The sequence below is a fragment of the Sturnus vulgaris genome, chromosome Z (assembly GCF_052056855.1).
Source record: "Sturnus vulgaris isolate bStuVul1 chromosome Z, bStuVul1.hap1, whole genome shotgun sequence".
Lineage (NCBI taxonomy): Eukaryota > Metazoa > Chordata > Aves > Passeriformes > Sturnidae > Sturnus > Sturnus vulgaris.
Window position 1 is genome coordinate 12,633,018 of NC_142283.1, and position 27,570 is coordinate 12,660,587.

General features: G+C 40.9%; 2 protein-coding genes across 2 annotated transcripts in view; one reads left to right on the forward strand and one right to left on the reverse strand.

The window, feature by feature from the left end:
• The first annotated feature begins 426 nt into the window (after nt 1–426).
• On the forward strand, nt 427–10,629 carry STARD4 (StAR related lipid transfer domain containing 4). Its single transcript, XM_088156115.1, has 6 exons — nt 427–577; nt 890–1,019; nt 2,878–2,927; nt 5,050–5,176; nt 6,328–6,442; nt 7,000–10,629. The coding sequence occupies exons 2-6, from the start codon at nt 915–917 to the stop codon at nt 7,224–7,226; spliced, it is 624 nt and encodes a 207-aa protein (XP_088012241.1). The 5' UTR covers nt 427–577; nt 890–914; the 3' UTR covers nt 7,227–10,629.
• A 10,826-nt stretch (nt 10,630–21,455) lies between these two features.
• Nucleotides 21,456–27,570, reverse strand: part of CAMK4 (calcium/calmodulin dependent protein kinase IV) — a 142,759-nt gene continuing 136,644 nt past the window's right edge. The window contains exons 10-11 of the mRNA XM_014877301.2: nt 25,803–25,955; nt 21,456–23,225 (exon numbers count right to left, since the gene is read on the reverse strand). Of these exons, the coding sequence (XP_014732787.1) occupies nt 23,061–23,225; nt 25,803–25,955 (318 nt within the window). The 3' untranslated portion in view covers nt 21,456–23,060. The remainder of the gene's footprint in view (nt 23,226–25,802; nt 25,956–27,570) is intronic.

Genomic DNA, 27,570 nt, shown 5'->3' on the forward strand with positions numbered 1-27,570 from the left:
CTGTGTCAGGAGAGGTTTAGGTTGGGTATCAGGTAAAGGCTCTTGCCCCATAGGCTGTTTGGGCACTGAACAGGCTCCCCAGGGCAGCGGCCATAGCACCAGCCTGACACAGTGCTAGAAGCGTTCGGACAACATCCTCAGGCACATCTGTGACTCCTGAGGTGTCCTGTGCAGGACCAGGAGCTCGGACTCGATGATCCTGATGTGTCCCTTTCAATCCAGCTGATTCTGGGACTCTGCCAAAAGTACAAAGCGACATTGCCAGACAGGCGCGAGCTGAGCAGCTCTAGCGCTGCCCCAGCGAGGCGGAGCCGCGCTGTCGCTGCAGGCGCCGGGGCTGGCTGCGGGTCCGGCTCTCCGCCCTCCCTCACGCCATCCCCACCATTCCCAATCGGGGCCGCGGCTCCGCCCCGGCTCGTGACGTCATAGCACCGACATGTCCTGAGGTCGCGTGACGCGCGGTGGCTGTGACCTCCCCAGCCCCGCGCCCGGCGGACCGCGCTGCCATTGGCTGCGCGGCCGGGGCGGTCGCGCTCTGATTGGCTGCCGGTATCGCGCGCTGTCGGACGGGCCGCGGGTGAGCGCGGAGCCGGGGTGGCGGCGGAGCCGGGGTGGCGGCGCGGCCGTGAGGGGAGCGCGCCTGTCCCGCGTTCCGCGGATCCCGGGACGGGCCTGGCCCTGGGGTGGCGGCTGCTGGCCCTCGGCCTGAGCCCCTGACCCTCGGCCTGAGCCCGTGACAGCCGCTCGCCGCCACCTGAACCCGGCTGGGAGATGTGCTTGTTTGCGCGCGGCCGTGTTTTCCGCATCCTCCGTTCGGGTTTGGAAGATCCACGCTGTTGTTGGCATCCCTGACTCCGTGCCTTGTTCTGCTGTGTGTCTGTGTGATTAGGCATCTTCGCGCGGGTGGGAAGCAAATGGATCCCCTTCCCAATCCGGCGCCCCTGGCCTCGAAGCTGCGGAACACGCTGCTTCGGTACCACAGCATCGGAGACGGCGAGTGGCGGATGGCGAAGAAAACCGTGAGTGTTCTGGGTGGATTCCCGGTTCGTGCTCCGCAAGAGGCTCTGGGTCACCGGTGCGGCGGAAAGAGCCCGCTGAACCGTGTCACACGGCTGAGGAGCACTTGGCCGGGCCCTGCAGGATTTCAAACTGACAGGCGCTGCGAAATCACCATTCCTCTGGAACATTTTTAGATGACAGGATATGTTTTTCGTGCTCGCAGGCATACTCTGACATTGCCTCTACCCAATTTCAGGGGAGTGTCTAACGGAAGGCTCCTACCTCTGTAGGGTTATAGGGTTGACTTACAAGAAAATGTGAAGCATTAATAGTATTGCAAGAGGCTCACGTGTACTTTCAACAGAGCAGACACAGCCTGCCAGTCTCTGGAATCTCTTGTCAATAAATAGTTCATTATGCTTCAGTTTCCAAATGTCTTCCTCTTAAGAAATGAGATAATTCTCAAGCTTCCTTTCGTACTGTTTCACTTTTCTGTCATGCTTTAGAGACTGCACATTGTCCTAAGTTTCCTTCCATAAAAGGGAATACAGTTTCTGCTTTCTCCAAGCAGTTTCATACTCTTCTTTCGAGCTGCCTGGGTTTTTTGAGTCATGCTTCAGCAAGCTAAATTGCCTTTGCTTGTGCATCAGTTCTAGGCTGGGTGAATACCTGTTAGTGCTGTCCACAGAAAGCAGAAGTGTGGCAGTATGGTAGGACTAGTGTGGTAAACTCCTATCCTTGTCTTTTTGTTACAGTGGTTTGAGTAGGGCTTTTATTTTTTTCTTCCGTCATGAGCAGACATTGATAAGACAGAGGCAAGTGATCCAAATGTAACTTGATTATTTGTGAAATTAACAGTTTCGGTGTCTGGAGAGGGAGGAATGGATCATCCAAGCCTTTCACTCTTGCACTACGCCTATAACCACATCTGCTCTACAAAATGTTGTCTATGCCTGTATTAGTATTCCTGTGTTGTTATATTAAGTACTACTGTATTCCTTTAAAATGCTACCTGCATTCAAATCCTCAGATTTTACCCTTCCCTACAGGCTTTCCTTCCTCTCACCTTTCCTTCCTTTCTCCTTTCTTTCCATTTTAGTGTTGTGCCGTGTAAAAGACATTCAGAGCTTTACCTACCACAAGGAGATGTGTTGTGGCCCAAAATATCTTAAGTGATTCTGTATGTGGTACTTAGCAGTACTGTTCTTCAGGACATTTGGTCCTTTGTGCTTATATAATTATGATTCCAAATAAAGTGGTGCCATATGGAACTCTTTTCAACACCAAAATTCAGAGATTTTGTACAGAGGTTCCATTTCATAGTTAGGTAATAATCAGAAGATACCGGTTTCTCTATTTTCTCTGTGTATCTTTAAAATAAATAGACTACTGCTTGCAAGACTCCTCTAGTCAGGCATCTGGGAGAGAAAAGTAATTGAACTTTCTTGTCTGACCCTGCATCTCCTGCATGCTTCTGTAACTTGTGTTACAGGAGTGCAAACAGAAGTGGTGTGGTCTTCCTGTCTGAGTAGCATCCAGCTATTGGCTTTCCAGTGGCCTTGCAATTGAAAGGCTTTCCCTGCTAATGTTGTTCTGTTATTCTATGTGTTTTCACAGTCAACTGACTTGGCCTACCAAAGTACTTCTGCACAGACTGCATTTGACTCTGAGAAAGCCAATTTTCTGATTTTTTTGAAATATTAGAAAATTACAAGTAAAAGGTATCTGAAAAATCTGAAGAAAAGCATAGTGGTGCCCAGGTGAACCATGAGTAATGATAAAGTTGCTGCTTTCCTTCAAGAAAACTTAAGCATTTTCTGGACTTCTTGTAATTGTATGCAAGTGACAGTTAACGTTGTGTCTTATATTTTCTTTCAGAAAGATGCAACTGTGTGGCGTAAACCTTCAGAGGAATTCAGTGGATACCTGTAAGTTTGCTTGCACAGGAGATACATTTTTAATGTTCCACAGATCTGTTCTGTAGAATTTAGAAATTAATACTCTGAATTCTACAGCCCTCAGCTACACAGATCTTCCCGAAGGGAAGCTATTGTGGCTGTACATTTCCTTTCTAGCTTTATAGTTTGATAGTTTAACATTGCATGGTGTCTAGAATAACAGTGAAGTCTGTGGAACACACCACGGGACTCCACTGACTGAAGTGGCAGCAGCATTTGCCCAGAAATGATGGCTTGTAAAAATCAGAATCAAGCCTGGATTCAGTAGACCTGAAAGCTCCCTGGATGACAGCTGAGTCAGTCCTTGGACTCTTGCAGTGACTGTATGACTTCAAAATACCAAGTGTAGGGTTGTGAGAGGGTTGTGTGGGGTTGTTTGTGTGGCACGAGGGCCCTCCCTGTGTGAGTTTCTGTCACCGGGTCCTATTGGTATCTATAGGTTTAGGTAGAGAAATAGTTACTAGAAAACAGCGTTCTGAAGGAGCAAAAAATCCTGGTGAAAAGGTAGTGTTTAAAATAATCTCAAAGACTGATACACCTCATGGAGATTCCTGTTGAATCTGCAAGAGCTGATGGCCCCAGACACCCAGAATGTGCTGACCTGGTGCAGTTCCACGGGCCCACTGGCACCTGCAGGTTGTGTAGTTGAGCCATTGCCAGGAAGGCAGTGACTGCTGTGTGCAAGAGAAGACCCCAGGGTTGTTTCTGCACCTGGGGAGCTAAAGGACACTTTGAAGAGGCTTCCAGACACCTGCGTGGAAGCCACTGACATGTTCACATGGTCCTCCAGTTCCAAGTATACAGCTGAGATGGGCTCACATGGTATACAGATATCAGATATACAGATAAGTATACAGATGATGTCGAGTGAATATGAGTGAACTGCACAAGTGAAGAGGTGAATCTGTTGCTTGACTATTTGCTATCAATAAGAACATCTTAATGAATACAAAGTATTTGGAAAGTAGAGATTTTGATGGGTTCTTCCTCTTCAGGATTTGGAGGCCCAATAAGTCAAGAAAAAAAAACTCTGGTGTCTAGTAAAATACCTAATTACATATGAATGTTCTGTAATGTCATGTACCAGATTATTTTATTTGCTAATCATATGCCACTAAAGCATAATTTAGTTTCTGATTAGCTTGGTTCTACTCCTGTGTTATGGATCTCCTCCAATCATAGAGGAGTGAAGAGAAGTGAATAAATCAGAATGAACCTAGAAACATTCAAATATTCCCCAAAACTTGATTAAATCCAAACAAGGCTAGATGTTGATACTGAAAAAATTGATACATTTTATTTAATAGTAAAAGAGGCAAAGAAAAAGGAAGGAAAAGAAAGAAATAGAGAAAGGGATGTGTGTTTGGGAGGACAGGGAGAGTGATAGAAGCAGGTTAAGTACAAACATATTAGCCCTCTGTGTGTCCCAATGATGTCTCGTTGCTCCCCTCAATCTAGCCATCTTGGTGATGGGGTTCCACCTGTGAAATCCTGTAAAAGTATTTTTCTCCCCCAGCCCACACCTGAGTCACTTTATCTTATCTCAAATCTTCTTACAGTCCAGGGCCCCAGTCTGGAGGCCCATTTAGGATGCTTCTGTGCAGCTTTTGTTATACAGTTTTGCTATAATAGGCAAAAGTCCTTCATAAAAATGTTTATAAACCATATCATTTCAGTCTCCAACATCCTTTTACTTATGCTTTATGAAAAATGTTTTTCCCATGACATTCCTGATCTCCTTTTTACTTTGGGTTTACTCACCTTTGGTGAGCTCCATTGCTAGCCCAGCAATAGGAGTAAAATAACAAATTGTTACAGTTCTTAGGGAAATAAACAGTATAGTTTTTATCCAAGGAAGGAATTTTGCCCTTTATCAAATATTAACTGTATAAAAAAAGGACAGTTTTTTTCAGAAGAAAATTTCTTGCAGAGAAAAATGGTAGATGCACCCATGGGTCTTTTCCTGTACTGTTTCTCTGATGCAGTTGTCCACTGACTGTTCTTCCTGGTACCAAGGTGTTAATGTAAGTGTACTGTTGAAAATTAATGGAATGTAAAGAATTTCTTACTAAACGTAAACACGTTTTTCTAGCTACAAAGCCCAAGGAGTGGTGGAAGATGTTACTAACAGAATAGTGGATCATATTCGCCCTGGACCTTACAGGCTAGACTGGGACAGCCTAATGACTTCAATGGACATCATGGAAACATTTGAAGAGGTGAAGACTTGTTTAGATTCTTGGGGGAAATGTGTATTGATGAATACATGAATTTAGAATTCATGAATTTAACATTCATGTAGAGCAGAGCAATTCCTACAGAGGTGAACCTTTTTCAGCCTTTTTTGCATGCATGAGAAGCATTATGCTTACATGCTCTGTGTGACCACAGATCAAGCACTCTGGCAGCATAGTCTTGTTCTGAAGCTTGAAGTTCATCTTTCCATTAATGCTAAAAATAAAGGAGTCAGTCACAATTCTCTTGGACGTGGGAGCTCTGGTAGCCTCTGATAAAATTCACACACAGAGGGCTACAGTATGAATCTGTGTATGCAAAAGCCGTTTTATACAGCTTGCTTTCTTTGTTTCTTTTTCCACAACAAACAATAGTAATAGTCCACACATACGGAAGCTGCAGCCTCTTCCTGAAAGGCTGACTTACGTGGCATGGCTTTGTGCTGAGACACAAAATAATTCATACTGAGGGGCAGGGCTTGATAAAAGAAGGGTAGGTTTGAAGCTGGTTACAGAACAGCTGGTAGCCTTCCTTTGGTTAATGCAGACATTCAGTGTGAATTCAAAACCCTCATCTGGACACCTGGCTTGGAGATGGATTGTCTTTTGCTCTGTCTCTGAAGGAAGATTTATATGACAAGATACTTTGTGTAAAATTTATAAAGACTCTTCTGCATTGTAAGAAAACCTGTTTTGAAGGATTGTTCATATTCAGTTTTATTTTTCAGTTAGTGGATTGAAAGTATTGATAGAGTATCTTAGTACCAAGAGATTCCTCTCGAAATTTCTTCATGGCCCTTTTAGACTTCCCAAATGCTCCTTGGCAACATAAGGGCCATGTGGCTTTCAGTTCTCTCACACGCCAGAGTTCTTTAGCTTTAGATCTTTAAATCTTTATGGTGCCAGATATTCTCTGCTCTCACAGCTCTCAGTTGTAGGCCACAAGTCCTTACAAGTTCTAGCTTTTAGGTAGAGAATGGCACAGCCATTTAGACCTCACTGAATTTGCAGGGTAGTTGACAGAGGCTGTGACCTTTGTGAAAAATGTTAGCTGCCTGCGAGCAGTAAGTTTTCCTGTATTCATTATACTAAAATATATTTATTTTCTTGCCCTTATAATTCTGTCACTCGACAAGAACTGCTGTGTGATGCGCTATACAACTGCTGGCCAGCTCTGGAACATTATAGCACCAAGGGAGTTTGTTGATTTCTCTTATACTACAAGCTATGAAGATGGGCTTCTGACATGTGGTAAGCCACCACCTGCCTCTGCTGAATTCTTATTCTGCAACAGTTGCTTGGTTTAAGATTTGATTCAGATTTAGTAGCAGTAAAAATTTAAAAAATGGTCTGAGATGATCTTCTACAAATAAATTCAAGGTGTTTTAACAAATTAAAGGTGTTTTTCATACTTACAGAAATATGCAAGTTACTGGTTTACCCATGAACCATTCCATTGTGCCAGGTTTCACTTATGCCAGCTGTGGGGCAGGGGTGTTAGAGACAAGTTGAGTCCTCCAGCTCAGGTCTTAGAACAAACTGCAACAACTTGCTTCTAGTAAATGGGAGGAATGTCTTCTTAACGTTTGAATTTTTGGCTATCATACTCTCCTGTCTGTCTGAGAGTTTGGATGAACAACAAATTCCTTGCATGAAAATACCCAAAAACTTGTAGTGCGTCTGTCATCACTACTAAATTCCCCGGCCAGAAGCTTATATATTTCAAATTTACTGCACATTATTATTATTTTTTAATCTTTCTCAAATTAATTTCCCTTTCTGTTGATTTGTTTTATTTTCCTTGATAGGTATAAGCCTGGACTATGGAGAGGTGAGACCAAACTTTGTCCGTGGATTCAATCACCCTTGCGGTTGGTTCTGCGTCCCTCTCAAGGACTGTCCTGGTCACAGTCTTTTGACAGGCTACATCCAGACTGAACTGCGAGGGATGCTACCACAGTCTGCAGTAGACACTGCTATGTCTAGTACCCTGGCCAATTTCTACTCTGACCTCAAAAAGGCACTCAAAACGTAGACAAACAGTGACTTAAAAGCCTGTGTATTCCTTGCAATCAGATTATGTTGTTTTACTTAGCGTAGGTTACCTACTAAATCGAGGCAACACTCTTCCTGAATGACACCTGAACCTTTGTGTTGAGGATCCAAACAACTTTATCAAGTGCTTTTTGATGTGATAATTGTTATACATTCCCAGTGCACAGTGCGAGATGCTTTTTGCTGCTCAGCAGTCTGCAGCTTTTATGAGGAGCAGCCTGAATCTCTAAACCCCCAGCTTCCTCAGTAGAAAGCACAAGATGTGTGTGGGGGGGGCTTGAAAAATGCAGTGTGAGCTCAGCTCTCTCCAGCAGTTTTGGGAACCAGGTGCTCAAGATTTTGATGGTGCAGGTTGCTGTACAGGCAGCATCTCATTGAAAATGTAATGTTGTAATATATATATATATCTTAAATTTTTTTTATTTTCTTTAAAGTTTGTTCAGCTGCATCTGTAATTTGTTTTTAAAATCTGCTTTGATTTATCATATGGATATTACATAGCTAAGTTGTTAAATGATACTATTCATAAGAAAGCTATCTGTTCTTGAGAGTAAAAATAAGTGTTCATTATTGGCATTTCTTCAATGTTGTAACTGTAATTTATTTACTGTTGTATATAACAGTCTCAGTGGATAAAGAAATGCCCTTACAGCTTATCCAAAGCTCATTTAGGTCATCAGATGTCTTTCCATAGGTTTTTTTGTGGGCTTTTAATCACACAGTTGTCAAAATAGCAAACTTCTAATGGATCTTCAGTGATACCCTGTATTTAAAACTTTTTTTACATTTAAATTTGCATGTAATAGTGTGTGTGTGGGGGGGTTCGTTTGGTTGGGTTTTTGGGGGTGTTTCTTCATGTTTCTTTAAGCACAAACCCTGGAATTACAAAAGCCACAGAAAGAGCCACTCGTTTGCTTCAGAGATCGATGTGGCTGTAGCCATAACAGCACAGACTTGCCAGAGTTCTGGTGCTGTGGAGTGTTCTGTGGTATTGCCCCTAGATTGACAGATTGATCTTTGTAATAAATTAGCATTTTAAAACGTGAGCAAACGTGAAGGCCAAAGCTCAAGCTGCAGAATTGCTCAGATCTGCTGAAGGATAACAGGGGCTTTTTTTAAGGTGCAGATTTCAGGGATATTCATCAATCTAGTGATTCCAATAGATACATAGCAAGGGCATTTAAAAAATAACTCTCTCCGAGTAGGAACATGAATTCTTTTCAAAATCTGATGTCAAGTCTTTAATATTGATATGTATCATTTGCTTAGGTGACATTGTAGTTATTTCTGTGCTTTGTCACTGCTCACAGTGGCAAGTTTAACTCTGTAGGAGCTGGGGAAAGTATCTTGGATCCCTGACGTTGTGGAGCCAGTTGTATACATAAAATCCAGGGACAGGTAATGGACTCTCAGAAAAACAAAAATTCAGATGCAAGTCCTCTGCAATATTGGCTTTTTTGACACTGACCACAGTAGCTGAATTCTGAATAGCAAGGACTTTTCTTTCTCATTTCTCAATCATAGAGGTAGAAAAAAACATAATACCAAATATAGTGAGGGCTTTTTCAACCTGCTTCATGTTTTAAGGTATTTAGTACTATTCAAGACTGAAAAACAATGCATCAAATAGTCTTTGGTGTCTTCCTGGGTGGAAAATGTTTACTCCATGTTATTCTGCATTTCCTTTTTAACCCCTTGGTTAGTCTTCCCTTTTTTTTCTACCTTCCTCGTGTCTGCCAAAGTACTGCAAGCTCATGAGGTGGTTTTCTACCACCAAGGACACTAAGGAATTCTGCCAGAATGTTCTCTTTTCTAGTGCTGGTACAGAGGCAATTATGAAATCTCTGGCAATGCTGCTCTGTGGGATGAATGATGACATGATTGTAGAGGAAACTGTTTGAAGTGTAGCCTATTTTTTCTTCCCAGCTACAAAGATTACATGTGCAGTGAATTTGCATATTCATGTCTTCTCTTTTTAGAGCTGCTGGGACTGACTAATGGAGGGGTTGTGGTACAGATGTATGTAGAGAAAAATACTGCCTCTGTGTGAAAAGCCCAGTTTAAATCTGCACAGAGGCACTTCAGTGCTGGAGAAATGGGTCAGAGGGAGCACAAGACATTTACTGGAGGATGTTTGTATAACACCAGGCACTGCAGAAGTAATTGTTCCAAACACCCCTTTTTAGGGTTCTGACACATATACAGTATCTATCCTTATTTAGTATTCAGTGAAATGGCTTTTTCTGCTTTCAGTAAAGACAAGTTGGTGAAGCACAGAAAAACTGAAGAAAGAACTTGATCTAAAGTAAAAAAATTGCTAGTGTATTTTTGTATATTGATACTTCTAATAAAAATTTCAGTTATACACCGATACAGAACTAGAAGAAAGATGTCCAATATCAAATGTATTTATTTGAAGCTGAAATTTATATTATTTTTATATAGCTGTAGATGGAGAGGGAAGACCTGTTCTTTAATCGGAGTACATCAGAACCAAGAAAGCCACAATATTGGAGCCTCTTCTCCCACTGTTGCATTCTTCTCCTCAATTAGTGGACAATCTAGGTAGAGCCATCTAGGTAGGAAAGCAGAGGCAAGGACAAAGTATAAGAACCTATATTTTGCTTATGCAGAAGAAATGGGAGACAATGCGTAGTATAGATTTCTATCACTTAGGAATATATTTATCCAGAAGTGACTTCTGAACAAATTACCCAATAATGGCAGAGATCTCGTTTTGCTAGACAAATAGCATGTGTATAGACACATCAAAATTATTTTTATATGACTAATACTTTTCTTTTAAAAACTTACTTTTTTAGGGGTTTGGGTAATATGACACTTTACTCTTTGGCACTTAACTAGGTGCTTTGTATGTGTGTGGGAGAGGTGACTGAAGATAAGACAATTTTCATGTTTGGGTTCTGTTCCTCATCTAAAACCTCCAGCATTAAACCTTGCCTGTAGATGTGCAGAAGATGCAGAGATGGGGTTAAGGTCAGTTTAGGGGCAGTAGAAGTACTCTACCACAGCTGTCTGGGAGGTTGACCAGTACTTCAGAGAGATACTCTGTGCACAGGCCCTGATCTCAAATTTGATGAATTTATAAATGCGAAATATGATGAACTTATAAAACACAGAGCATATAATTCCTCCAGTAATCATAAACAACCAGAACAGTTTTGATGGTGTGACCAGGTGGTTCAACCCAGGAGGTTCACTGCTGGAAAAACAGCCCTAATTCCAGTGAAACTAGTCAAGCCTATGTATAAAAAGTCAAAGTCTGTTTTAACAGTGGCTTTAACTTATTATGTTCAGCATTTAAGTGATTGTATTTGTATATTGAATACAAGTGCAGAATAAATTAAAAGAATGGATTCCAACACGCTTGTGATGTAGCTTCTTTAGTACTTGGGTAGCTATATATAGCATTTTTGGGGAGTTATGTCTGACGATGTTGTTCATGTTAGGGCATGCTGATCTCTAATGATACCAGTTTGTCTCCTTAAATTTGAAAGCAATAAAGCCTGCCTTCACTTAAAAACTTGATTTAGACTGAGGAAAATGCCCAACTGACATGTCTTGAAAGCTGTACAAGTAGGATTTTCTCAAGGCTTCTGTTCTAAAAAATGTATATACAGGAGTATATAAGTTATGATGATCCCATGATTGTTGTGGAAGAACTTTAATATTTTGGCTTAGTGTTATTTACCTTTTTGTATGTTTAAGAAGTGATCTATTAACCATAAACATTAAGTTAATCTGAAACACATGAACATATAGCATCTAGCAGAAGGTATATAAATGTATATTAGGTGTATAAAACAAGCTGCAACATGTATAATGACATGTATTTAATGAGCAGCTACAGAAGATAGGAAAATCCCTGTATCTTCCCTAGACTCTTCCATTGTTTCTCTTGCAATGCTGGTGTAAAGGCAGTAGAGTTCTCTAGCATTTGACTTCAGTGGAAAGAGCTGTAGCCTTTTTCTGTTGCTGACAAAAGAAACTGTCACCTCTGAGATACAGCACACTCTTGTAGGGCGTGTATCATGTCACCTTCTGCAAAGTGTGATAGGGATAGGTATAGAGGCCACTTGGAATCTTTGCAAAATCCTTAAGGAGATTAATTATTAGAATTGTTAAAAGAAAACATTGATGTTCATACCCATTCCTGGTGAAAGATAATGGAAAGATAGGAGAGGTTTTAATATTAAATATTAAATGTTCTGTAGAAAAGAATATATCCTGAAGTCCTAAACCACAATTTAAACTTTGTAACACATTCTGCCTTTTCCAGTCCTCTCTAGGCTGTACTGGTGACTTTTTACAGTTCAGATCGGACTGCTTATGGAGTTTACCTTCCTTGGGATTGTGCCACTAGCCGGGAGAAAGGAGACACAGATGATAACAGCATATGGCAGGAGATACCTGTGCATGTTTCATAGCTGACCTACATGATAACAAATGCCACATCTAGATTAAGGAGCCTCAGATACCAACACATTGCCCAGAACTGTCTTCTCCAGAGTTAGTTTCCTTAAAACATTTCTTTCAGTGTGCCAAGATGCTATGACAACCTAATAACCCTCAGTAGTTTTTCTTTGATTCAGGTAACCTCAGTGGAACTCTTAGATCAGTTACTGCCCAAGGTGTAACCAGAGACTGACCTTGTTCGAGCCCTCCCTGGAAGTTTGGCTCTGCCCTGGTATCGAGAGGGGTAGAAAACACTTCCTGAGCTCTGTACCTGGGCCTTGCTGACCTGCCTGCAAGCACAGACCCCTCTTTGAGGCAGTTTATAACCCTGGAGAGAAAATTATTATGCCAAGATAGCCTGACTGTCTGAGCATGTCAGTCAGCACTGTCTGCAGTTTGAGTTCCAACTGGGGAGCATTGCTGCTGAGGCATTGGTGTTACTAATTCCAGGGTGCACTGGGGAGGCAGAGCAATGCTCAAGTGGGTGCATTTGAGCAGCAGCAAACATGAGTTCAGTCTACCCATGTTATTTGGGTGCCGTACAACCCCTCCTTGTCTGCATACCTTACAGGATTTCAAGTTCCTCACAATTTGAAGGGGGAAGGAAAGAAACCACAGCATGCCTGTTCACTGGAACATCAGCCATGTCTCCACAAGCCACCACCTCTTCTGCATACAGGATTAAAGATGCAGCCTGTATGTGCACAGCCATGTCTGCAGAATTTCATGGTATCCCTGTCTCAGTCAGATAAATGAAAATAAAGTTTTGTATATGCTCCACATGGGCAAAACATCTCTGTGTTCTGTATGTGCCTCACAGCCCACACCATGGGAGTAGAGCTTCAGTGGAAACAAAATTTAGGAAATCTGATGCCCTCCACAAGTACCAAAGAAGTAAGGAAGAGGGAAGAGACCCTTCATGCACTTTTTTTTCCTAATGTCAAATGAAAGCATAGAGAATTCACCATGGATGTAAAATACTGATTTATTTCCCAAAACCACCTGCATAGCTGGATATTTGAGACATAAAGTTTCTGGGTTATGTGCAACGTTGAAGGAAACAAGTGCTTGAACTTCTGAGAAGGACATCATAAAACAAAAGCCCAGGGCTTTTTAAAGAAGAAAACTGCACTAGGCATCAACAGAAATGCAGAAATTTGATAGTTATGAGCCAGGATCATTATATTTAATTCGCCAGCTATCCTAACTCATTAAAAGTTCCTCTTACTTTTTAGTTCTTATTTCCCATTTCCTTATTTGTCTCAAGCTCACTATAAAGCTCTATATTGTTGTGCTGTATCAAGAGCTCCAACTCAGCTATTTCATCTGCTATTTTTGAGGTCAGCCAAAAGCAAACAACCCTTGAGCTCCAGGGGGAGCTCAAAGCCAGCTCAATACTTGCCCTCTTCTTTCCTTTGGCCATTCGACTGCCCTTTTCCATTCTGTTATGGAGCAGTGACCAAGATGATTTCGTGAAACTGCAGTAAGAATGTATGCCTTGCATTAGCGTGGGGAAAGATTCAGCAACATCCTTGGAAGTGCCAAATTAGACTTTTTGTTTGTTTGTTTTCCTTTTTTTTTCTTTTTCTGGAGCACTGTTGCCATGCAAAATATCTTGTAGAGTTTATAACTTATTTCTTACATTGCTCCAGGGTGGGGAGATATTGTAAAATCATCTCCCACCAAAGGGTATTTAGGGACTTTGCATTCAAGCAGTTTGCAAGACTAAAGAGTTGTAGGTGGCAAAAATAACAAGATGCATCAGTACCAGGCAATAGGGAGCACCCCTGAGGGTGTGGACAGATATGGAAACAGAGTAGTGAAATAAAAAGGTAAGAGTCCTTTCAACATGCCAGTCTTGCAACATTCTCCATTCAGGTACCATGTGAGGCTTTTGACATAACTTAAGACAAAGAGTAGTCAACTAAAGGCAGAAAATGCATATTCAAGCAAGAAGAGGAGTGTAAGACCTGTGGGTTAAAGGTTTGGTTTGTGCTGCTGTGAGAAGAGGATGCTGAATGAAGGACCATATTAATAACATTTGGATTAGGGTGCAGGAAACAAATCATTGTGATAGACAAACTGTTAAGTGCAACAAAAAGATTGCCAATTAAAAGAACAGCAGAGCCAGAGTGCACAAGGAGGTGGTAATTTCTTAACTGCTGGAAGTAATTAACAAAAAGCGACACAAGCATCTGTCTCACATAACCCACCCTGTGGCATAGGAGAAGCCTAGACAGCCTCCAGCTCTGTACTCCACCACTAATAGCAGATTTAGTTTGTTGTTCAGCTGCTAACTTTTGAGGGAAGAGGAGCAGGGGAAATGTTGTGCCAAGTTCTTTATGACTATTGTTCCTTGCTCCACATTAAGCATTAGCTGTCAGCAAATAATAGATGTAACCTTTTCCAGATTTACTAGTTTATTTAGCATCAGATCAGTCATGCATGCCACTTACTAAAAATAGACATTCCAGCATTATTTTCTCATGGTTTTTCAGCATTCTCATGCAAACACACAAGGAGTACACTGGTCCCACATACAATACATGGAAATAACAAAATGGTCATTCTTTTTCTGGTTCAAATTTCTCTGTGCTTCACTTGCATGGTATCAGAAAAGTTAGTACACATACAGGCTTAATCAGAAGCAAAAGGGTACAGTTAAACAAGGAGACTGTAAACTGCTATTTAGTTGCTTACATCTCTGCTAGTAGAAGAAAACAGTGTTGACAGTTCAGTATTTCTCACACATTAAGCGTAAAATAAGGAGTCAGGAACACAGGACATGGAGCTAATTTGAGAGAGTCTGCTGTGTATATTTACAACATTCTTCATTGTTATTAGTTAGAGTCCAGCCTCCACTGCTCTGAGATCAACGAACTTCTGTAACAGGCTTATAAAATACTTCATGTCAAAGGCACCATTTCTCTGTTTGTCTTGGAAACATCAGCACATACCCAGACCATCCAGCATACAGTATTCTTGAATTAACAAAAGCACAAAATTTCCTCCTCATGGTTCTCATCCAGCAAGGAGTGTCCAGACCAAGGCCAAGCCAGACACGCACCCTTCAAATACCACATTTCTTCAGGTTAAAACCAGTTTAAGCTGATGAGCTCCTTATTGTGGGTATGGAGCAGCCAGGCAGCCTCTGCTTGGTACCCCCTGGTCTTGCAAGGATGTGGTGGAATAGCTCCTGGGGACTCACAAACTTCTTCCCCCAGGCCAGGCAGCCTCAATCTCTCTTCCCTACTCTGCTCCCACTCCCTGACACGCTGGGCCAGCCACCACTGCTGTTTTCCAGGAACATCCTGTTCATGGTGGACTTGGCAGTGCTGGGTTAACTGTTGGACTGCACGATCTTTCCCAACCAATCTTTTCCAAAGGTCTTTACCAACCTGAATGGTTCTATGGTTCTATGAATAGAGTTCACCCTCCACTTCTCTTTCTTTCTCCCTGAGCAACTAACCATTTCAGAGGTAATTTTCTCATGAGCATAGGCTTCCCAACACCGTGTATTCCAAAAAAATAAGGCCAAAAAACCCCAAAAACCAATCCATGTCCTCTTATGGAACATTAAGTAAAATTTCTGCTATTTAATCAGAAGTGTTAGTGTGACATCTCATGAGGATGTGGTGTGAACAAGGAAGTGGTTCTTGTGCTCAACAGCACAAACAGTTTGGGTTAGCTCTCAGCAGTCAGTAGTTGTAAATATCCTTGTTTCTAATTACTTTCAGTAAAAGTATCTTGGTTTGTAGGTTTTGTTTCCTGACAACCAAGATGGTAATGATTTGAGCAGAGCAAACAAGGCACCTATCACTACACTGAAGGTAGTACACTTATGATGGCACCAGCCTTGGATGCTCTGCAGGGTCCTTGTCATTCCCAAGGAAAATACTTCTCAGGGAAGACACTGCTGCAGCAGAGTTTAGGAGATATTTCAAATATATTTTGTCTAAATATATGTACAGTCCATTTGCTTAGTTTCATGAAATGTTTCTTGACAAACTTCAGTTTTCTGTAAAAGACTACTTCAGACCCCATAGCAAGCTGAGGGAGAGACACCTGGGGGTCATATTAATAATACAAACAATATAACTTTGATGTATTACAAATGAAGAGTAGGGTCAGTGGTGACATTTTTCCATCTGGAGGAGGCTGTCACTGGATAGATATGTTTGCATGACTTCCATAAACATGGCTGGTGGAGATTCAGGAAAATAACAGAAATCAAGAAATTGAAACCTTGGGAGGTACATTTAGAGACACTTTTCACTTCATCCTTTGTTGACACAAAGCTAAAAATGAGCTCTTTTTTGGTGAGTTTTGTAGCAGAATTCTTTGTTGTGTTTGTTGTGGTCGGTTATTGTGCAGTTTTATTTGGGGATTTGTGTAGTTGTGCTCGTTCACGCAAATTTCACATTTGTAAGTAACATCATCATGCTTTGGGGTCTGAGGGCTGATAGGATGTGCATACACAGTTCTGTGGATGAATAAATATGACTCAGTGGCTCCTAGAACATACTGTCTCTGGGACTGATCACATGCCATTTGCAGCTGTAAATCAAACCCAATAGTTTGTCCTCAGCTTTCAAGTGACCAGAATAGCTGCTTCGAGTCATTCAACATAATAATTTCAATTAGAAGAGCCACCCCAGATCCACCCAACACAGGGATAAGAATTACAGTATTTTTTCTTGTTGATGGACTTTCCCTGTGTGTACTTATGCAGATACAATGATTGGCTCCAGAGTTTTGTATTACAAAGCAGATCATTATTTACAGTTCCAGGAAACAAATGGGATCAGGTGTTCCAAACTGACTTTGTAGCTTCTTGTGCCAACACTGTAAATGGCAATGCTGCATAAAATATGATTCTAAGTATATCAACTCATATTATGTAAACACTATTAAGAAGGTCACCGGACATAGCACACATGATATTTTCAGAGTTTTTAATCCTGACTTGTCTCTTTGGATTGACCTAAACAATGTCTTCCACAGAAGGAAAAAGGTGCTGTTGGCAAAGGAGCTTCCTGGTGCTAAGGAGCAGAACCTGGCATGGTGCTGTTCTTGTGCCTCTTTGCTCTGAACTCCTCATCCTGTGCCTACAGCAGCCCAGGTGCCTTCATTTTCTTTTGGGAAAACAACACAAGAAGATCAATTATTTTCTGTGTCTTCCTGGCATTTGTTGCACAACATGGAGCTACTTCTGTCAGCCAGGTATAGGCTCTTAAGAAAGGAATCTGAAAGTGCCAGGAACTAGCATAAACCTGGGAAATGGAGAGGGAAAGTAGAAATACCTCTTCTTAGGTACTAACTGCAGTGACAAATCACACCACAGGGGTGGCTGAGAGAAATACATGTAGACTTGACTGATGAAAGAAACCCAGACTCTTCTGGGAACCAAAGGCAACAGCGATTTGTCAGGATAGAAAAGCTGAAATTTGCCAGGTTTCTGATGGCTCCTTACCCACTGACTGACTGGTAGCTGACAGCTGTTCTTGGGTGCCCCTGGGCCAGGAAAAAAAAAAAAGACGAAGCTCAAGGAGAAGAATAACAAGCCACTTAGCCATTAATGTCAACACTTGTTCTTGAAGCCAGAGTTTCAAATGAAAAAAACTTTATCCCTTTCTTTTAAGCTTTTCTCTTTATGTATCTTCCTATAGGAGGAACTCTGTGGAACCTCATAGGAGCAAACATGTGCTGCTTATATACCTTGGCCAATAAATATCTTCCTAGTATAAAAATAAAGGGTCAGACTGTTCTGAGTCACACATGCTGTGGATGGAGCATCACCGGGTAGGGCCTCTGCGCAGTTTGGGGCAACTCCAACTCATCATGAAATGCTGTGCTTGTGTTGTCACTCCTCCTTCACCCCTGTACTGGAGTACACAAAAGGAAGACACTGAAATAATCTTTTTCCCATCTGTGTCTTGGAAGGAGCCAGAGCTGAGCAAAACTCTGTACCACTGTATTTGACTATCTTTCATACATTGATATGTGTTACTGAATTTCACCCAGCAATGATCTATGTGTACCAGACTGTTAATCATTATAGTTTCAGATCCAGCTGAGTAATGCTGTCAAGGAACAAAAAATGTCTTAAAATGTTGCTGCAAGTTTTAATACAGACTTGGGTCTCAGAGATTGTTCAGCAGTCTCTGCTTCTTATTTGATAAATTTATATATTTATGTGTTCATTCATGTACGTATTCAGATTTTAATCTATAATGTTGCTGCTAAATTCAGAATTGGGCCACTTCAAGTATTCATTCCCATTGTGTTCCTGCTTCTGTAATATGTCTATTCCTACAATATTTGAATGCCTTCCAGTAATAACTAAGTTCATGTCTGCATTCATGCTCTCTTTTCCACTCTGGAGGGGTAGAAGAGGATGTATTTGCTGAATTTTTAGTTATATGCATGTATATCATCCTATCCTTACATTACTTGGAGGATTCACACACCTAGGGATGCTCTTCACTACCCCTCCAGCAATCTTCTGAATTACTCTGGCCAGAAATTTTACCTCCCAGATATAAAGAATCCGCAGTCTTGTCAGTAAGAGTTTATATATCTTCTGGAACTAAGATCATAAAATCACGAAATCACAGAATGAGTAAGGCTGGAAGTCACCATTGGCACGGACATCTGGTTCCACCTCTCTGTTCAAGCCAGATTTCCTGAAGCACATTGCACAGGATTGTGTCCAGTGCAGGTATCTCCAGCGAGGGAGACTCCACAGCCTCTCTGGGCAGTCTGTCCCTGTGTGTGGACACCTGCACAGTAAAAAAGTTCTTCCTCATGTTCAGGGGGAGCATCCTGGACATCAATTTCTGCCTATTGCCTCTTATCCTATTGCTCAGCATGACGGAGCAGAGCCTGGGGCACCCTTCTTTCAGGTATTTCCGTATAATAACAAAGTTCCCTCTCAGTCATCCCTTCTTAAGACTGAATGGGCCAAGCTCCCTCAGCCTTTCCTCATAAGAGAGCTGCTCCTGTCCTTTCATCATCTTTGTAAACCTCTGCAAGCCTTGCTTTAGAGCTCTGTGTGTAGACTAGGGAAATATTTCACTCCTATTTCTAACCTTTTCCTTCCTTATTTTCTTCTTAGTCTGCAATGCAGCTGATGGTTTTTGTTCAACAAAACAAGGAATTGTGCAGGGGCTTATCAGGGAATTTTATATAAATTTCTTTATTCAAAAGAACTAATTCTATTTATGTTCCTACTGAATTAACTCTGACTGAGAGTAAAGGATATTCTTTGAGCCGTTATTGTTTTATTAAGTAACTTTACAGATGTTCTGCCTGTCTCTTTGTTCCCTTTTTTATCTTCAGGACTTGTGTGTATCCCTGCCACAGGTCTCTAGGTCTAATTGTGCATCTTTCCTGGTCAGCTTCTGATAATTTTTTGTTACATGAATGCCATGCCTCCATAAGCTATGCATGCACAACCTCAGCAGCAACAAGAGCCACACAAAATCGAGCTCTTCTTGAGAAGAAACAGCCTCAGCACAAGCCTGGGGTCAAGGCACTGTGCTTGATGTCTGTGCTTGTGTCTGTCATTCTGTAAGCAGGCAATGTGCACGACACTGAGCAAGGATCTGCAGGGAGTCCTCCACCCCACATTTTCATATGCTGCTCTTAAAACGCCAGGGACAACCCAGCACACGGGCAGGGGCTTAGGGACATTTATCGAGAAACAAAAGTTTATTTTCCAGACTCCCGCTGCATTTGCTGCTTGTTTTATTGCTTTCCTTCTGCCGAGTTGGATGCTAACAACTCCCAGTATAATTTTCTCTTCCCCTGCTGTTGGGCAGCAGAACATGTGGAGTTGTCTTCAACTTCTCCTGTGGCTGCCAGCTGTGTCTGTGTTCCACTTGCAGTGTGAGTTGTAAGAGAAGGTGATTCATTTGGTAAGTTTGGAGGCATAGCTGCCAGGGAGCCACAGCCTCCTGCAGCCTGGGCCTCCCTGCTGGTCTGAACCACTTCAAAAAGCTTTTTGGTTGATGCTTTTGTCCTGCTCTACTACCACACAGCTTTTCTCAGAGCATTTTGCTCTATTCACCAAGGCCAAGGGACTGCTGGGCAGTTTTTGTCACTCTGTGTCCAACAGCCTGCTCATTTGTGGGGACAGAGACCTTAGTACCCTTCTTCTGAAGAACCTGCTGTATCAAAAACTTCTGCCTTGATGGTATTCTGCATTCACAAGTTTGATTACAGTGTGTCTTCCTCTTTACAGCATGCTTGCACACCGTAAAGTACAAACTTCAGCCAACAAACCAGCACCAGGCTCACACAGTGCACTCTACTGTGTCATACACAAAATTGCAAGCAAAAGGTGTTTGAAATTACAGGAAATCTCTTTTGGAGGGAATCGTTCTGAACCTGGGAAAACCCCTGCTGTGGTGCAAAGGGAGGACTTCCTTAGCCATTTAACAGCCATCTGATCATCATCATAGCTCTAAAATCTAAAATATCTGAAACAATTGGCTAGTGCTGTAATCCGCTTTTAAAGGAAAAGTTTAGCTAAGTTCAAATACTTCAAAAAGATTGGAAGGTTTGGGGAAACCTTTTGTACTTGAAGAACTTTGTTACTATGTTAAATAGTCAAAAAAAATAAAGCTTAGGATTTCAGTAGAAAATAGTACAAGTAACTTTCTTCTTGTTTATAACCATAGATTTGGAAACATAGTAGTTTCCATAGCAGTTGTCAAGTGTGTTCACATTTTTCAGCCACATTGACATTGATGTTGCACATCCCATTCTTCATTACAGCAGATGTCACCACGATGTGATTTTTCAGACAAAGTCAATGCAGGTAACACTCCTGTCTTCCAGTGCATGCATACTTCCAGTGTGCCATCCATCAAATATATCAGCCAGACATAGTGCTTTACTGGGTCACCTACTGGTAATCACAGACTCAGCACAGACATCCTTATGTCTTAATGTTGAATATGATAAAAGAAAACAAAGCAAAAAAACAACTCAAGTCCCAGAGTCTTTATACTCAAGACTGAGTTGCCTCTGAACATCATGCTGTCACTGAGAGGTCTCCTGTTGGATGGCATCAGTTCATAGTTATGACATGCTTTGGTATAATTTAGCAAAAAACTACCATTGGGAATCAGCTAGGACTGCTTTTCAGCTCAACAAACCATGCCTCAAAAGAAATTAAGGAATAAAGGAATTGATGTTCAAGCTCTCATAGTCCAGTTACTGTGCAGCCAACTCCACTTCTGCAAGTTTGAAGCAATTATCCCAAATGAAGGATGAAATCCAGCCTCTCCCATCAAACTTCCCTACTGACTGAACTTGGATTCCTTCACCACAGTATAACAGGGCAGAGTAAAGTAGCTGAGAATTGCATTTTTCCTGCAGTGGCTTCAAAGGAAGTAAGACAAGGAGTAAAAAGTAAGACAGGGGGATGTACCTGTGATCTTCTCCAAAATTATTAATCTTGCTGTACTTGTTGCCAAGAGAAAAATCGCTCAAAGTGTCATATTGGCTTGCATACAGCTGCTATTCCCCCACCAGATGTTTCAGCTGACCTAAAAGTGTCCTTTGAAAACTGAATGGATGCATGTACTTCAAATTTCAACCCTTCTTAGTTAGCAAAACTTTTTGTACAAGTTCAAAGAATTCTAAGAAATGGATAAAAAATCTCAAGTATAATAGATTCATTACATATATTTTCACCCAGTAAAGACAGGATCTTTAATCCTCCTTTATATATTAATTTAGAGCACATTTTATTTATTAAATCTACAATACAAATAACATTGTATTACTCTTTAATTTCATCAGGAAATGTAGTTATTGAACGTTTTATTAAAGTCTTGTTTTTTTCAGTAGCTGCTATATTTTTTCAAGGCAAGTTGTGCAAGGCCTAACAACAACATAAAAACAATTAAAGCTAAAGAGGAATGATGATTGTATTAGGATGTTAGGTAACTATCAGTATTAAAAAGTTTAACAAGCACAAATGACGTTTTTGTACATCAGGTTCTTTATGCCATTTTTGTAATATATCAGTACAATAGTCACATGCTGTCAAATAGATAACAAACAAGTGTAAGTGGTCATACACGCTGATGCACATTAGTTTTTCAGTTCCTATCAACCACATTCAACAAAAATATCAAGATAGCTGAAGAGCCTGACCCTACTTTTGCAAGCTGATTGATGCACACACCTGCTAACTCAAGACACAGCTCTGGGTGGACGCAAGATCAGTGCTGGTGGATCACTTTACAGGAGGGGTCCTTTGTTAGGAAAATGTGGGCTAATTACAAGTGGAAACTGCTCACTCATGAGGTTAAACTACCCAGAGCCAACTAGATTATACTGCTTGCTCCAAGACCTTGCATAAAAGTGCTTCCCCATAGCAAAATCAGTAAGTCGTGGAACAGCTTCCTTCAAACATTTACAACTTATTTAAACGTGGATGTTTCCCTTAGGGCCTATAAAATGTCTTCTAGCTGCAGATTAGAATTTTAATGAATAAATATAATGGTATGCCAAAAATTTGCATGTACTCTAATCCTTGTTCAGTCTATAGTTTTGTTTCGCTAAAACTTCATTGTGGAATGAAATGACAGAAATCTGAGTAATTTTGGTTGCTATTAAAATATTGTATACAAACAGGAAAAGTCAGAATAAGGCATTCTCAATGTAAGCTTGAACAATGTACGTTTTCATGCTCAGTGGAACTACCATTTTAATTTCTTCTCAGAAGTAGTGGAATGTTGTTTTTTGTTAGTTTCTTTTCTGTTGTTGTTGCTTTTTTTGTTTTGGTTTGGTTTTTTTTGTTGTTTTTTTTTTTTTTTGCATGTAAATCCCCAAATACTTTTTCAATTTTACAGATAAAAAACATTATTTCATACATCAGTTTTAAAAGCATTGGTTTGGTATTTCCTTCCATTTTGTCTGCTGAAGGACTATGAACCTGGAAGGAAACAGTTCAAAGAAACTCACAACATAGATAAGACACCTACTTCCATAAAACCAAACAAAACAGCATTTTGTTTCAAATGCCACCTAGGAACACTAGATAAGATGAAGTATACACATTATGGCAGATAGTTAATAATCCCCATGTTTTCACCTGCCGGTATTACTGCAAATTACACTGTTTCCATGACATGCCTAATGGAACAGTTGGCTATTTTCATAAGCAGTCACATGCACTGGAGGGAGGATCAGCCGGCGGGGCCCGCGGCACCCTGAAGCACAACCGGAGAGGCCAAGCTTGCTAAACTCTCTCGCTGGGTGGGGAGTGGCTGGTGTATGAAATGACACATCCCGGCCGACACGAGCGGGCAGCACCGCCCTAAGGCATCTCCTCTGGAGCCGCTGCCGCTTCCTGAGTGGGCTCCTCGGCGGGCTGGGTGTCCTGGGTGGCCGTGGGGCTGTGGCCAGGCCTGTGGCCATCGTGGGCGCCGTGACCGCCGGCGCTGCCCAGGCGCGTGGAGGCCACCACGGCTTTCACTGCGGCCTGGGAGAGAGAGAGGACCAAGCAAACATTCCTTAGGGAGCACTGCCCCGAGAGGGAATGCAACTGCCTTTAGTCTTCCTGGGAATGCCACCTCTGGATACCTGCCTGGGCCTGGGTGGGTTTAGGAGGCCAGGTTTAAAATTGTTGCTTTCATAAGGTTACAGGTTGGGCCACATGAATACACCTTTATTTCAAGTATACCCGCTGCTTGCTTTTTTTGGGTTTGGTTGGTTTTTTTTTTTGGAGGTGTCCCGTGTTGAAGTTGGATGGCAAAAAAGAAAGTTATCATCTTATGTCATAATAATAATAGAGCTGCCGTGCAGTGGTTGTGCTCCTGCCGGGAGCGGGGCTGGGGCACAGCGAGCCCCACTCTAATAACACACTAATAATCACTATTATCACTGATTATTCCATGAAATTTCATGAAGGAGCACAATATTTATCACTATTGCACTGTTGCTTATCCCAAGTACAATGTTGTGGAGCACATGGACAACTTCCTAAATATGTGTATATAAAATACACACTGGAAGTAGGCTTTCATATCATATGAAATATCACAAAATGAAGACACATATGAAGGCAGTTATATTACCCCTTGCCTTGAAGAGTTTTATTGCCTGAAAAAAACGCAGACATACAGAGGTGAGGAAAAGAAATGCTAATTTCTGTGTGTGACAACTCAAGCTATTTTTGGCTTGGCAGCTTTTGCTTAGTCATCAAAGAAGTGGGTCTGCAGGAAGAGATGAAGAACATAGCAAGTTTTGTGGATTCTTTGGAGAGGTAATCACACAGACACACACAAACAAAACCCACATAGAAAAGAAACAAACAAAAAGCTCCCACAAAGAAATAAAAAGGAAAAAAAAGAAGATGTGAATGAAAAACAGATAACAGAATCACTGTCAATAAAACAGAATCAGCTACAACAGATTATGAAGAAATACTATAAGGTATAAACCAAAGAAAGTGGCAAGAATTTTGAGAAACTAGATCTTTTAAAGGAAAAATCACAGACATCCACATTAGTAGTGAGAGGACTTTGGAAAACACATTACAAACAGAACAAGCCACTCAATGATACCGTAATGTCTAAAGGCACTTTCAGTGTAATTTACTCTCATAAGCAGTGTTGGATGCTCATGAAACAAATTCAACACAGCCTATGAGAAACCAAATCCTGACTGAGACCTTTAGAGTTACTCTTTAAATTTGTCTTTACAGAAAGAGAACCTGCTGATAGACTTTCCTGTTGGGAAAGAGGAGATAATTACATATTATTCTTACTAATAACAGCTAAAATGTGTACTCACTGCTTTGATGTCTACTTTGGTTTTCTTTTTTTGACCGGGAATTAATTGTCTAAAAATTTATTGTTTCTTTTACATATTTGTGAAAAATTATTAACTCTACAAGAACTATTAACTTCAATCAATCCTCTTAACAACTGGAGATTTGGTAATTCAATCTTTAGAAGAGAAGCATTGAAATAAACTTATAAAAAGTGATAGTTTGTAATCACAAAAAATAAATTGATTACTGTAAGGGTCTAAATAAAATAGCTTCAAAAATATCTCTGGCATAAAAATATAAAGAAAAACAAAATCAAAGCATCAATATGAGTTATATCTACAAACTCTGAGAACGTTGTAAATGATAAAACAAATTTCTTTGTCCTGTAGAAATTCTCTGCTGCAGTTCTCGATTAAAAAAAGCAGCAAAGCAAAGTTAAGGCTCAGTTTTTTGTGAATTGGTTTTTCTATGGAATTTACTAAAGCTCTTAGTTTTTTACTCTTTTTACTCTTATTCCCTAGGGCTACAAGGGCAGCTTCACTGTAGCTGTTGCTAACAATTTCTGTGCTGAAGTATATCTGGAATTATCTCCTGAGCAGCTGAAAATCTTTAAAAACTGAAAAACAGATCTGGGGAGACAAAAGTTTCTTGATACATCAGTCAGGTATGCAGTTCCCTGCTATTTGCACTTAAAGATGTTCCCCTGCTTCTTCCCATGGATGGTAAAGTAGCATCCTGGGGATATTTTATGGACCCACACATCTGAAATGCTGACTCTAGTTTGTACAAAAGGATGGTGAAACCTCCTGCTTTGTACTGAAAGGTACGGGTAACTCAGGGTGGGTTAGGGATAAAAACATGCTTTAATACACTAATTTTCTTCTAGATTTATGCATGCTCATTAAAAATTTACTCAGGATGTTGTTTTTTCTGGTCAGTATTCTAAGGATGCACCAGCAGTGCAGGAAACATGGATGGACAGAAGCAAGAAAGGAAGAGGAAAGAAAAGATGGAAAGTAAGGACTTCATGAAAGCTGTGTACGTCCTCAGCAGTCCCATCTGTGTCAATAAAGTTTTCAATAAACTTCACACATTTTTATTTGTTTGGATTCAGTCATTGACTGAATCAGCTTCAAACTTCTTCAATTTTCATCAGACATCTAAATAAAAAGCTTCCATAGCACCATGGAATACTGTCTTCAAAAACTTGCAAAGTTTCTATAAAGCTAGTAATTTAATTGCATGCTTTCATAGCCAAAACAGAGACTATGAGCAGAGACTTGCCTTAAGTTTACGCCGAGCATTGAATTCTTGAAGTTTCTTCTGTGCGTTGTCCATATGTGCAAAGTTTATTGCCTTTCCTGTGACCCATGGGTGCTGCAAAGCCTGTAGAGTGGTGAGGCGCTTCTTGGGGTCTAAAACAATCAACTTTTTAACCTGCATCACAAGGAAGAAATAGAAAAGACTGTCAACCTTGTTCTTCATTCTAATTTACCTAGTTTTGCATTTGGGGGCTCAGGTCTTGGTTTGGGGAGCATGTTAGGTAAGACATTCTAAGAAACCAACAAGAATTTTCATTTGTGTCTTTGCAAGTATTTTGCTTCTAGCTTTTCTTGGATCTCCATAAATAATATCTGATTAAGACAGCCACTAAGGGGGAAGAGAGAAGTGAAGAGAAAGAATCCAGTGGTTACCAACATATTAAGGGTATGTATCAATGCAGATGACCTGTATCTATCCCAGGCTCTTTCATGTCTGAATTATCACAAACCCCCCTAAGAGATTCTCAAAATCTCTGAGCAGTATCTCTACTTTTGGATTTGGAAAATTTTAAACTGGATTAGAAAGTTTAAATTATGCATATGCAGCTCATGCAGATTTGTACCACGCAGTCCCTGCCAGGTATATCACAAAGGAAGTGTTTCTGTCAGTCACTGTAAAACCTCATGAACACATTAAAAAAAAAAAAAGCACTGTACAAGTGTTTCTGTCTTAGCCCACTCTGAAACTAATGTTGTTTACACCATCCCTTCTCTCACCAAAGCCAGCAAACCTGGACTTCTACAAACATGACAGTAGCATATTTTTGGGAAAATGACACTGCAAATATACCCCTAGAACTGGAAATGGTCCTGCTGGATACAAAGTGTGTCCAGTCAAGTGACATTCCATGGGTTTTACTGTATCTCTGGACAAGTGGTGTTTTAAAATAAGAAGAAAGGTGGTGATGGAGTAACAAAGTGCAGAGATGGTGAGTTGCAGAGCCACACTTACCCAGCTCTCCTGACTACAGACCCTCTTGGAGCAGAGTGCAAGTGAGGCACAGGGCTCCACTGCTCCTGTGTGGCCAAGGATGAGGGAAATTTGCTTTAGGGCACTCTGACCTCTCCCTACAAAGAGCTTTCAAAGAAAGTTGGTGCCCTGAAGTGTGTGCAGGAGAACAGTCACGGTGGTGAATACTGGTTGTGTCTCCAAGGAAGACCTTGGGTTAAGCAAATCGCTTTGACTGAACACTGAACACAGCATGGGTTTTGAGAGTCATGGTCATCATATTTACCTACAATTTGCTATGCAATATTCAAACCCGAAAGTTTGAGCTTTACTTTACTAAAAGAATATGGATCAGTTTGGACAAAGCTTTACCTGCAGATTGCAGTTTATCTGGCAGTAAATTATATTTTTTTGACCTTAGAAAAAGTTCACATCTCATAAAGCATCAAAAAAGTACTTTGAACTTCCATTTGAAATATCCTAAAGTACTTCACTAACACCAATGACGTAGTATTTTGTGAAACAGTTTGTATAAATACATGTGGAATTTTGTTTTCAGTGCTAATGAAATAACTGATTATGTAAGTTATTATTGACAAGAGTCAGACTCAAGCATACCTATCTTTGCAGATCAGTGTCTTCTGAATCCAAATTACTTTATCCAGTAATAAAAGAATACAGTGCAGAGAGCATGCCAGCCCTTGCATTTTGCTAATGGAGCATATTTAAAAGTAGTCAGCCTTTCCTCACCTACTAAGAAAACCAACTTTAATGGACAGAA